Here is a 13,524-nt window from a genome sequence, read left to right as displayed (position 1 = left end):
CAGTACTGTGATTTGCAAATATCCACAACCCGTGTAGATCACAGCAGTGATTTGTGGGCCCCGACAGCCCTTGTGTCACTGGCATAGATTCTTTAAAATACATTAAGCTAGGAGTGAACACAAGGAGTGCAAATATCGCTGTTCAAGTGTATATGAAGTGCTGGCTGTTGTACCCGCCTCACAGCTGTCTATCACCACTAAAAGGCTTAAAAATGTGGTTAAAAGCTGGTAGATTAAATGTATTGCTTAACCACACATAGTCCTGTCTCTTAATTCAGATACTAAATGACATAGAAAGTTCTCTTAACACAAACAGGGTTTCTGTGGAACCCTATATCTGTTTATATGGAAAACTGCAGATCACACTAACATAAATAAAATGTGCCTTTTACCTGCATCCACAAATGTACGATCTCCCATTTTCTGGTTTCTTGATCACTGTGCAATGCTTTTCAATAAAATGAAGGTTGAAAAACTAGTTCTGCTTGTTTCAGGTAAGACTTTCGTTGACAATATTACTAAAATGCTTTTTCTGATATCATAAAGGTAAATCATATGACTCAATGTCAGTAACTTATGATCCATCGTACTGAAGTGCTGATCTAAATAGCTAACATGGGTTATCTTTTGCCTGAAGATACCCTAGCATTTAACTGGTGTACTTTGTTAAACATCTTCATATGTTTGGATGGCAGGAGTTTCAGCTCATCTTCTGGAATCTTCAGTGACAATTCTGTTGCATTAGGTTTGTTAAAGCATATGGACTTCTGTTCCGGAGTCTAATCAGATTTTGTTTTCTTTGTATTTTTAACAGGAAATGTTGGAAGCTCTCAAAGCATTGTCTACTTTTTTTACTGAGAACAGTTTGCGTACCAGAAGAAATTTGCGAGGTGACATTGAGCGCCGAAGTTTATCCATCAATGAAGAATTTGTGTGCGTTTTCAAGGATGTCAAAGAGGTATTCTTCTCTCATTCTCTCACGTTTTTATAAACTCATTTAAAGGATACATAGTATACCTTTTTTTTAAAAATTTTACTTTTATATGACAGACCATAGAATGTGAGTTTTATCCAGGTTTTCACCCTTGCATGTGCTCTATAATTGTACGATGAGGGACTTCAGTATATTAATGGAAACCGTAGACGGAGTGTGGTTTGTTGCAGACCAGTGAGTAATTTATTTAGTATTACTTGTATAGCACCGTTATCCAAAGCGCTTTACAAAAACATGCACGACAGTAAAATATAATTTGAAAAGTAAATTCAAGCTAACACCAATAAGTAAAGCAAACTTTTAAAAAGACAGCACAAATAAGCATTCTGGATTCGAAGAAGAGAACCTTTGTTAACAGAGGTTCTTTGAAACGTTTTTGAAAAAAGAAAAGCTTAGGAGAACAGACATAAATAAGTAACAAATGCCATCATTTAGAAGCTAAAGGTTGGAAAAATCGGAAGTGAGAAGGTGCTCCGGGAGGACACTGAGTAGAGAGAGGAAACTGAGAAGCTGAATGAAGATAAATGAGTAGGTTGATGAAAAGAAATAAGGTCACAAATATAACCAGGTGCATGAATACACATCAAACAATACATACAAAATGAAACTTAAACCTAGCATCAATAGAAAGCCAGTGAAGCTGGACTAAATGTAAAGACACAGGGAATAATAATTTTTAAAAAAATATGATCCACATAATATAAAATTGAATTAATAGTGAACCACAATAATTTAACTTCGATTTAAACTACATTTTGCTAAAGTGAGTTAGCTGAAGAAAGAGTGAGAAAAGGACAAATTTTATGATGTTGATAGCAACATGCATGAACAATAGATATGTGACCATAGCATAACATTTTAGAATCAAAAACATACACAACTAAGACTAAGTAAAAATAGTGGGGGTGGGGGGGAATTAGAAGTAGGAACAATGAAAGATTTCGTTTTTTGTAGGGTTGAGTTGCAAAAATATAGAAGACATCCAATATTTAGTGGCTGAAAAAACAGAGTATAATCGCTGATGGCAATACTCAGAAAAGAGAGGAGAGTGGAGTAGTGTACATTGTAAAGAGCAAAGGACACAAGACACCGAAAAAGAATGTTCATGAAGATGAGAAGTAAACCAGGACAGAGCAGAACCAGAAAGCCCAAGAGAAAATACAGTATAACAAAGTGATTTGATAAACAGTGTGAAAGGCAGCACCAACATCCAACAAAACCTGTGATGTGTTTGAAAGAGCAAACCAACATTCCTTGGCTTTTTTGATATTTGTTTGTTCTCTCCCCAGCTTACCTTAGTTTCGAATACCTATATAAATTGTATCTGTTGATGGGGATATGTGCACCTTAATTACCCATCCTTTTTGATTTTATTTTATTTGTACCGTGCTTCACTGACCTGACGCTTAAGAGCGCCGACATACAATTACCAAACAAATAGATCTCTTAATAAAATGAACATAAAATCTATAATACATAAACATTTAGAAAGGGCCACATAGAAAAAAATGACAACAAAATAAGTTCTACAAAAATATCCTAATTCTTAACTTAGTAGCGGAATTGGTGTCCAGATTTGTCATTCTATTCAGAAACAAAGGTAGAGTACTATGACCACATCCAATAACAATGCAGTCAGTGTTATCAGTGGAACACCAATTGTTTAACTGTATCCTTCGGAGGACTTTCAGGTCTTGAGTTCGAGGGGATTGGGTCCTCCGACGTATTCCATATCTATGACATGTAATCACCACAGCTGTGCTGCTTCGGAAACTTTTCCGGCGTCTGCGTCGATGACGTCGATGCGCCGACGTCTAGGACCTCCTCCGACGTCCGACGTCATCCGATGTGATAAGTAGGACGCACGACGCCCGTAGCCTCAGTTCCGTTTATTCCGCGAACGTGTTGCTTCGTGTTTCTCGGTTCTAAGCCTCGACTCTTTGGAGTTCTGTTCTTTCTGGTTCTTCGAACCTGTTCGTTTGTGAATTTCCTTCGGCGATGTCTTCCACTTCGTCTTCAACCCCGCGTCCGGGCTTTAAGAAGTGCGGGGAGTGTGGGTCCAAGATGTCGGTGACTGACTCGCACGACGCCTGCCTCTGGTGCCTCGGGGAGGCCCACGACACGGATGACTGTATCGACTGCCAGTCGCTCACGTCCAAGGCCTTACGCGAGCGTAAGAAGAAATTGTCGGTAGGTCGGGTGTCCAAGCCCCGGAAATCGAAGTCGGCGGGGCTTTCGACGGATGATTCGAGGGGTGACTCTCCGCGTCTTCGTCGGAAGTCTCGTCGGTCTTCTTCTAGGAGTCTGTCTCGCCACTCCTCAGCCTCTTCGAGGCATTCTCGGAAGCGCCGACACCGGTCGCCTTCCAGGTCCTCTTCAGAAGAAGAAGATGTTGGCGATTCTTGAGTCGCAGGGTACTCAACCGTCCGCGCCCCCGAGTGGGGTCGGCCGTGAGAGGTCGAGAGCCACCGCTCGAAAGAGTGGTCGGCACGAGTCACGGGAGAGGTCCCGTTCGGACAAGGAGGCTCGTTCTCGCCGTACCCGTTCCAGGTCCCGGTCCTCGACGCGATCGAGACCGTGTGCACCTGTGATGTCTTCGAGGAAGACATCGACGTCTGAGGCGTCGAGGGCGTCGACAGGCTTTCTCGAGGCTCCGGCTCCGAGGAAGTCGTCGAAGCCGTCGACGGTCAGGTCGTCGAGGGACACGCTCGGGGCTCCGGCTTCGAGGGCTGTGTCGACGCCGCCGATACTGGAGGCGCTGCATCTGACGTCGACGCCGATTTCCTCGACGTCGACGCCGATCCTCTCGGCGCCGTTGCCGGTTTTCTCGACGGCGGCGCCGATTCGCTCGACGCCATCGACGCCTTTCGTGTCGGAGGTGCCCCGTGTCTCGGGTGTACCCCCTAGGAAGGCTCTGGCTAAGAGCAGGCACTCTCGGGTGCCTTCTTTTCGCCACCTGGAATATATTTCAGAGGCGGATGAGGATTCTGATGGCCTGGTTCCTCGTCAGGTGCCAGATGACATTGTCTCGGGCCATAGTCAGTTTGACGATTTGAGGCAGTCTCTGCATGATGCCAGTGGACTGGACACCTCTCCGGAGGTGGAATTTTGTAGGCCTGAGCCTGGCTCCCATGCCGATTCCTCGTACCGGCGCCTTATGGCTAGGGTTTCTGAGTATCTGGGATGGTCTGCTCCCCCAGGGGAGTTTGTGCAGGATGACCTGACGGACATCCTGGATGTTGGTCCCCCAACTGACCCGGTACTGCCGTTCCATATGGCTTTACAGAGAAGGGTGGCGGCGGCTTGGACTGCTCCGGAGAGTCTCCCGGCGGTGGGCAAGTCGTTGTCGCGTAAATACCGTCCAGCCAGTAGCGACCCCTGCTACTTGACCAGGCACCCCACTCCGGAAAGTTTGGTGGTGCAGGCGGCCACGGCCCCGGCAAAGCAGGCGTCGTACCCTACCATCCCTCCTGATAGGGACAACAAGCGTTTTGATGGCTGGGCGAAGAAAGTGTTTTCTTCTGGTGGTATGGCGCTTCAGGCGGCCAACTCCATTTGTGCCTTGTCACGTTTCACGCACACTCTGTGGAACTGTGTTGCGTTAGCGGCTGAACATATTCCCGAAGGGGATGAACGGGATGGTTTCCTTGCTATGGTCCAGGATGGTAAGGATGCCATGTGTGAGTCCGTTCAGTCGGGTCTGGACTTGGCTGAATGCGTCAGTAGGTCCATGGCGGCGAGCACCGTGATACGCAGGTTTGCGTGGTTGCGGAAGTCGGGGTTTGCTCCTGATGTGCAGTCCCGGCTCCTCAACATGCCCTTTGACGGTGAACACCTTTTTGGCAGCAAGGCTGACGAGAGCCTTGAGAGGTTGCAGACCTCAAAAGCTGCAGCAAAGTCGTTGGGCGCTGCAGTTCGCCAACCTCCGCCTTTTCGTCCTAGGGGACAGCAGTGGAGGGGTGGTTCCTTTCGCTTTTACTCGTCCTTCAGTAAAGCGAGAGGGGCTGGCAGTCAAAGAGGCCAGCGCAGGGGTACCAGAGGTGGACGACAGGGTACCCGTGGTGCCAAGGCCGCTCGGGCAGTTGCCTCTTTGCCCTCAGGTAACGCCGCAGCCGCTCCTACTCAGTCATGAGGCCATGTCCCATGGTTCGCCGGTTGGGGGAAGGCTGACGCAGCATCTTGTAGAGTGGCAAGCCATTACTTCAGATGTGTGGGTTCTGGAGATCATAGCCCACGGCTACTGTCTTCCCTTTCGGCACAGGCCTCGCGACAATCCACCGGGGAACCTCTCTTTGAAGTGTCCGGATCCGCTCCTTGGCAGGAAATTCAAGCCCTGCTGGAGAAAGGCGCTATAGAACTGGTGCCTGTAGCGGAGAGGAACAAGGGATGGTATTCCCCTTATTTTTTGATTTCCAAGAAAGACGGGGGATTGAGACCCATCATGGACTTGCGCGGTTTGAACAAACTCCTCAGGAAGGACAAGTTCAAGATGGTTACTCTCTCTCAAGTCCTCCAGGCCCTTCAGCTTCAGGACTGGTTGGTGTCACTCGACCTCAAGGATGCTTACTTCCATGTGCCGATCCATCCCAAGCACAAGAAGTACCTGAGGTTCGCGGTTGGCGACTCGCACTTTCAGTTTCGGGTCCTGCCGTTCGGATTGACCTCCGCCCGAGGGTTTTCACCAAGCTCATGGTGGTGGTGGCAGCGCATCTCAGGCAAGGGGGGATTCACGTCTACCCCTACCTGGACGATTGGTTGATCAGGGGGAGCTCTCCCGAGCAAGTCCTGGATCATCTGTCCGTCACCTGCCACTCCCTTCACAGGCTGGGCTTCTCCCTCAATTTAAAGAAGTCCCATTTGACGCCAACGCAGAGGCTCCAGTACATCGGAGCAGTGCTCGACACTTCCCTGGGGCAGTGTTTTCCTCCCCAGGTGAGGGCTCTTCACATTCAGCAGATGGTGCGCAAGTTTCAGCATGCCCAGACGCTCCCAGCGTTCGAGTTCTTGAGGTTGCTCGGCCTCATGGCATCCTGCATTCTTCTGGTGCCAGAGGCTCGCCTGCGAATGAGATCTTTGCAGTGGGCACTCAAGATGCAATGGTCACAGTCCTCCGGCAGGATGTCGGACCCGATTCAGGTGCCGCCCTCGGTCGCCCGGGACCTTTTGTGGTGGGCCGTCGAAGGCAACTTGATGAAGGGGGCTCCATTTTGGCTTCCCTGGCCGGAGGTGACGATCGTGACGGATGCATCCCTCACGGGATGGGGAGCTCATGCCAACGGGCTGACAGTCAGCGGTCGTTGGTCTCCGTCGGAGTCCAGACTCCATATCAATCTGTTGGAGCTGAGGGCCGTCAGGCTAGCCCTGAGGGCTTTTCTGCCGACTGTGCGAGGAAAGAATGTCCTGATCCTGACGGACAACACAGTGGCCATGCACTACCTCAACAAAAAGGGGGGGGCAGGGTCACTTCCTCTGTGCAGGGAGGCGATGCAGCTCGAGTTCTGGGCCATCCAGCAGGAAGTTTCGATCTCGGCAGTTCACCTGGCCCGAGTCGAAAACGTGACGGCGGACGCTCTGAGCAGGCAGAGCACGATCTCTCACGAGTGGGAGTTGGCTCAGGAGATTCTCCTGGAGATCTTCGCCCTTTGGGGGACCCCTCAAGTGGATCTCTTCGCCTCCAGTGTCAACCGGAAGTGCGAAAGGTTTTGCTCGCGGGAATTTCCTCCAAAAGGAGCCTTAGGAGACGCGTTCGTGGTGGAGTGGTCGTTCCCGCTGCTGTACGCGTTTCCTCCAGTCCCCGTCATCCCGCAAGTGCTGCGGAGGTTACGGAAGTTCGGTTCCCGGATGATCCTCATTGCTCCGGCGTGGGCTCGGAGGACGTGGTACCCGGACCTTCTCGACTTGTCCATCTGCCCTCCACGTCGTCTTCCCTACCGAGACGATCTGCTCTCACGGGAGGGGGGTCTGGTTCTCCATCCAGAGGTCAGATCCCTCAACCTTCACGCTTGGCTTCTGAAAGGTTGAGGTATAGGGATTGGGACCTCCCTGAAGACGTGTTGGAGGTGTTGCTTTCGGCCCGAAGGCCAGCAACTAAGTCTCTGTACCGTTGCCGTTGGCGTAAGTTCTGCGACTGGTGCAGAGTTCGGAATGTGGATCCTTTTGCATGTGACATCCCCATGGTTCTGTCCTTTTTGCTTTCTTTGGCCCACAGGGGCTTGCAAGTGGGTACCGTTAAAGGTTACCTGGCGGCGCTGTCCATCTTTAAGCGCTCGTCTGATGAGTGTTCTTACTTTAAGATCCCTTTAATTTCACAGTTTCTCAAAGGGCTCACTAATGTGTTCCCTCCGTCACCTTTCCTGGTGCCCGGTTGGGATTTAAACCTTGTTCTTAGGTTTCTTATGGGTGCTCCGTTTGAGCCTTTGCATTCTTGCCCTTTGAGGCTGTTAACTCTGAAAACTGTGTTTTTAGTTGCGGTTACTTCCGCTCGCAGAGTGAGTGAGTTACAGGCACTTTCAGTTAAGCCACCCTTCACTGTTTTCCACAAGGACAGGGTTGTCCTTCGAGTTCGTCCTTCTTTTCTTCCGAAGGTTGTGACGGAATTTCATTTGGCCCAGAAGGTTGTTCTTCCGGCATTCTATCCTCCTCCGCATCCTGGTAAGGAAGAGGAGAGGCTCCATAGGCTTGATCCTAGGAGAGCTTTAAGCTTTTATGTTTCCCGCATGTCCCGGGTCAGAGTGGACGATCAACTCTTTCTTGGTTACGCTGGTAAGCGTTTGGGGCAAGCTGTGACGAAACAGACTTTGTCCCGCTGGATTATTTTGGCCATCTCGGAGTGTTACCGCTTGGCGGGTAAGGACCCACCGGCTGGCTTGCGGGCCCATTCTACCAGGGGTGTGGCTGCATCTACTGCGCTGCAGAGGGGTGTTCCTATTCGCAACATCTGTGATGCAGCCACCTGGGCTTCAGTACATACATTTGTACGGCATTATTCCCTCGATTCCATCAGAGGGCAGGATCTGGCCTTTGGCAAGGCGGTCCTTTGCTCTGCTATTTGATTGGCTATTGTAAATGTGTTTCTAAATTCTTTCCCTCCTCCTTGTTTTGGTACTGCTTTGGGAGTCTGTCATAGATATGGAATACGTCGGAGGACCCAATCCCCTCGAAGAACAAGTTACTTTCTTACCTGGTAACGTTCTTTCGATGGGATGGTCCGACGACGTATTCCATATCGCTCCCGCCCTGCCTTCCCCGCTGCAGAATTTCTTTTGCGATTGCAGCTTGCGTTCCGCAAGGCTTTGTGTCTGACTGGCAGTTGACTTATGTCACACGTTCTGGGGGAAAAAACTACAACTGAGGCTACGGGCGTCGTGCGTCCTACTTATCACATCGGATGACGTCGGACGTCGGAGGAGGTCCTAGACGTCGGCGCATCGACGTCATCGACGCAGGACGCAGACGCCGGAAAAGTTTCCGAAGCAGCACAGCTGTGGTGATTACATGTCATAGATATGGAATACGTCGTCGGACCATCCCATCGAAAGAACGTTACCAGGTAAGAAAGTAACTTGTTCTTCTAATGCAGTTGGAGCCCACTCTCCGACTGAGCCACGATAGAATTTTGTTCTTAAGTGCCACCCTGGATTCAAATTCCCTAGGCTTATCAACATTTGTGATGATAAAATTTCCAGGGTCCAAAACAAGGCTCCTTATATTAGGATCTGCAGCTTTGGCCATTGTTGATTTTCTTTGACGAATAACCTTGGAAATTAAGGGAACTGGGGATCGAGCCGGTTTATCTGGGCTCAGGGTATTCTCCACCAACGTTGTATCCCCTACGTCTGGACTAAGGTAAACTACCTTAGCCTGCAGTGATCGTTCTTTAAAGGGAGCCTCATTACAGTCTGTTTGACAGCTTTGATGGAGCTCACTCAGAGACGGGGGGGTTTGGGAGTACTTATCCAGTCTTTTGTGTTCCTTCTGTCCGAACTTCCAACCGTTTAGCGGATGGGAGATAAGCAAAGTGGAACTAATAGAGGTCACCCCGGCTAGGCACCCATCCCGCTGGCATTATTTTCCTTATCCCCTTTACCTGCCCTGTCCCACATGTTGTTTGATAGAGCCGACATAGCATAGCCCGGACGCCTAAGGGCAAGTAGCTCTTTGATTTATCAGGCTCATTAACTGCTAGCCCTCCATATATACCCCCATGAGCCTCATATTTATCCAACACCTTTGCCGGTGGATAGGTATCATTGGGGGAAAGAAGATTGGCGTCACTCTCGCAGGTTGTATTGCTGAGTAAGAGATTGGTAAGCGGGAGACATTCTTTTTAGAGCCTTTGCCGCCTTATGGCACTGATTGCTAGGACTTCCGATAGACGACTGCCACTTCTACAGGGAGTCAGAGGTGGTGGTTGTAGAGTGAGGTCCACCTTGTCCAAAGCATCAGGCTGAAAGGTGGGGGGCACAGCGCCAGTGCTAAAACCACTTTCCATTGTAGGCTCATTGGGCAGGACTATTACCTTATCCTCTCTACCTATGTTGTGTGGACTAAGCCCTCTAATAAAACACAGAGTAAAAATAATCAGGGCCGACCTGAAGGAATCGCCTCGAGGGTGCACAGGTGCTAATGAGGCTTACCAGCATATACCACGCAAAGGGCGTGAGCACAGTATCGATCTTATCGAGCAACGCCACAGAAACTCCCTCCGGAGTGGACACCAGAACCGCCCCCTAGAAGCCGCCTGGGCCCCAGCACTGAACCTGGTATGCCGCCACCGCGCACTTCTGCCGATGAGATGAGGCACAAGAGGCAAGGATTTTCCAATATAACATTTTAAAATAAAAGGAGTTTGGGAAAGGCCTCTCTGTCCCTGCTCTAAGAGGTGTTTCCCTTCCTAAAACCAAAACTAAGAGTCTGTTAACGGTCATAATGTCCGGAGCTAAACGTCCAGTGTCCAAAGTACTATTCTGGCCCTCACATTCTAAAAATCAACTGAAAGGTGCACAAGGAAAATTTCTTTGACCTTGAGTAGTGTACGCATGTTCAAAAAAGAAAATGAGTAACTCCAACACAAGTTCCAGAAGGATAGAGTTCCTTGTTCCAGAGGGTTGTTCCCTTCCCCTGAATTTCTCTTCCCTATTCAAGAATATCAGTTGCTGAGTTTCTCTTCTTCAACAATGCAACTGGTACACAAAACAACTTGCCTCTCAGTCTTTATCTTTTTAGAATACCTGATCTACTCGCCTGCCAGTTTTTCTTTCCTGTCTAATATATTTCCACAGCCTAGTCCTGATGTGCTCTTATCAGCACCTGTTGGCATAATATCGTTTGCACACTGTTCTACTTGATCATGCCTGGTACACTTTTCTGCCAGGGCCTTCTTACATAAACATGCTCATAACTTCTATCTGCCCGGTATACTATCCTGCCAGGGCTTTTCTTATATGTGTATTGCATACACCCACACATTTAAGTCTCTTGGTTCTGTGCTCCCCTTTTTAAAGCCATGCTCACTTGATCGTTCTCTTTCATGTGCTACATTAACAATTATTTGGGTTTTGCATGGCTGCCAATATGCTTTGCCGGTTTAAATGTTCCCACTGCAGGTATCGGAGCGCAGCTTGTGCTCTTGGCCTCCATTGATCTGCACTACTCAGCTCATTCTCTTTGTTACAGTATTCTCGCATCTATTGTAATGGAAGTCCTGTCTTGACGACTTGCATGTAAAGTGTGGGTAAGTGTTTTCATTGATTTGCTTTTTTTTTTTTTAGTGCAAGAAGTCAGTTCTAGATGACTTGTAGGTGGAGTCTGAGAAGTTGTTCTCATGAGTCTTAAAAGGCAAGTCAGATTTTGACAGCTTGCATTCAGATCTTGTGAAAAGGTTTTCAGTACCCTTCCTAGGTGGATAAGGGGATGTATGACAATAGGCCATTAAGGCATTGGACCTGGATGCGGTATCCTGAAAAAAAAAAGGGGGTTACCATATCTCGTCAAATGATGCCAAGATACTCTCCCGGAGGCTGTCTTCCCCTCATGTGATTCTCCCTCATAGGGCCGCCCCCAGGGTCAGGATCAGGTAGCAGCTGCTGTGCCCTGGCCACATGGGGAGAGGTCACTGGCGGGAAAGGAGTGATGATGCCATCGGATTCATCACAGTCCCCAAAATTCAATGATTGCTGCATGCTTATTTGCATTTTTCTCTTGAGCACTGAAGAGCACCTATTCAAAGAATGAAGCACCCTGCTCTCTGAGATACTTTCAAGACCACCCTGCCATAGCTTCAGCTATATTGTGGGACCTTTGATAAAGAGCATCTTGTCAGTGGCTTCCTGTGCCATTGACGGTAGGGCAACATATCTCTTTTCTTATTTGAAAGGAAACTCTCCACCATAGTGTCTTGCATCTGCGTTCATTCTTTTCTCTTGAGCAGATCTTTCCAAGGAGCTCTCTAGATTATCATATATCAGTGCCTGGTAAAGGGCTGCGGAGACCCCAAACTGGAAATCTCATTACTGTTGGTTTGTGCATTTTACTTGCTACACTCGGGCCAATGAGATCAATAGCTAACCTGTACAAGCCACTTTATTTCTGCCGGAAAATTGGCAAAGACACCTAACAAAAAAATAGGAAACAGCAGGCACTCGGTAGCCGCCCCCCTGCTTTTAACCATACAGATCCTCGGATGGACTTGCGTCCATGGTACAGCAAAGCAATGGGGCAGGAAGGAGCTCTATTGCTATTACTACCTAATCTGAAGATGATCTTTAAGTAAAGTGTATCTTGAAATGTCCATGGACTTCTAAGTGCAGAGAAGTATGGATCCTCTCTATTCTGGCAGTCCTCGTTAGTAGCAAACTGGCCAGGATTCCTCCACCTTGGGCTTCTTTCTGGAATCACATGACCCCAGCGCTTCATCACAACTCATCTAGAAACATACCAGGACGCAGATCCTGTTTCATTTCGATCGGCACTCATTAAAACAGCAAATCAATTTTGTTCTAACCATACCCAGCCCAATTTCTTACAGGCCCCATAGTGTCAGGGGAAATTGTACTAGTGGACTATTTAAAGCCCCAAAGCATAATATAATGTTACTAGTGTGAACGCCTATGTACACAGGCCAAATTCCGTGAGGAGAGTGAGTGTAAATATGTTATGTGGTATACTTGGTTGGTTGTATTTCTAAGGCAACTGCTCCCTCTAGCAGTGACAACAGGCAAATCGGTCAGTCTCTACTGCGCATGACTGCATCGGACAGACTACATCTGCCCTTTTATTATATGGTATGATATCACTCCCAGGCACAGTAACAAAGGAGAGAAAGCCATTGATATATATATTTTTTAATGAACTGCAAAAGTGGGTCATCCTGACAAACACATGCAGATAAACACATTTGCTTTGAAATTATTACTCATCAAATCCTTAATACTTTGCTGCACTACAATAAACCACATTTAAACTAGCCACCTCCCACACTTATTTTTTTTCCCCATCATTGATATGCCTAAAAGAAAACCAACTGCCACACCCCAACTCTCTCCACTGTGTGGCGCTAGACACTGTGATGCTGGAAATGCATCGGAGGGACAGGGCCTCCGCATCCTTGTCCTTTACTGCTTTTTATCGTGTGTTCTGTCGTGTTTTCCGCGCGTTCATGTGGGACTCCTGGCGGTGCAGCTCTCTCTCTTTTGGTTTGGTGAACGGACCTGTGGGATACTCTTATGGCACCCATGGGTGGGGGTACAACCCGGTGCCCCTAGTGTATGTTTTTGGGCACCTGTGGGTGGCCCACAGAGCAGGGTATGGGCTGGTGGCAGCTCCATGCTGAAATTGACAGGTGCGCGGAGTATCCTCCATTTTGGGATACCCCGGCCCTGCCATTGGGATCAGTTGATTCCTGATGGAAAACAAGATGGCCCCGGTGGCCTCTTGCTTTCTATTACCCATTACCTTGTTTTCCCAAAGTCCTGGGAAGCCCTGACACTCTCCCTTCCCCCTGACTGGCTGTTGGTTGGAAGTGCCATATATGGTGTTGTTGTGAAGGCCCAGTCAGACTAGCTGGAGCCTTCCCGGTGATGTATGTTGTGGGTACCTCCTGTGGGTGGGACCTGGGTGAATAGAGTGTGTGACGAATATGCATTCTGTGTTGTGGGTGTCTAGTATCTGGTGGTTGACACAATGACTGAGACAACCCTGCCCGAAACCGGTATGAATACAGCTTGGAGTGTTGAATGGCTCGGTACTTGTCCCAATACACATAACTTGTTGTGAGTGTCTGGAGAGGAGTGAATGGCCTGAATACCTTGTGTACCTGATTGGCTGCCTGCCTGCATGAATGCCCGTAGACGTGATTGGATGCTTGAGTGTGACCCAGCGGAATGAATGGGAGATCAACAGTATATCTGGGGACCTCTCAATGCTAGGAATCGTGTTCAGAAGCTGACGTCTCCACTACGACGAGTAACTGGATTAACTGACGCTTGACCTTGAAGCCCTGCTGGACTAGAAGACTTGCTGTTGCTCTTCTT

At 48.5% G+C, this 13,524-nt stretch overlaps 1 protein-coding gene across 2 annotated transcripts in view; it reads left to right on the top strand.

Moving 5' to 3' along the window:
• COG6 (component of oligomeric golgi complex 6) overlaps positions 1–13,524 on the top strand; it is a 1,358,763-nt gene that overhangs the window by 46,731 nt on the left and 1,298,508 nt on the right. For both annotated transcript variants that reach the window (XM_069639705.1, XM_069639707.1), the window contains exon 2: positions 815–958. In XM_069639705.1, coding sequence (XP_069495806.1) covers positions 815–958 — 144 coding nt within the window. The remainder of the gene's footprint in view (positions 1–814; positions 959–13,524) is intronic.

The sequence above is a fragment of the Ambystoma mexicanum genome, chromosome 7q (assembly GCF_040938575.1).
Source record: "Ambystoma mexicanum isolate Mex_15411 chromosome 7q, UKY_AmexF1_1, whole genome shotgun sequence".
In the NCBI taxonomy this organism is placed as follows: domain Eukaryota; kingdom Metazoa; phylum Chordata; class Amphibia; order Caudata; family Ambystomatidae; genus Ambystoma; species Ambystoma mexicanum.
The sequence above is the reverse complement of the archived record's forward strand: the minus strand, read 5'-3'. Positions and strand labels throughout refer to the sequence as shown.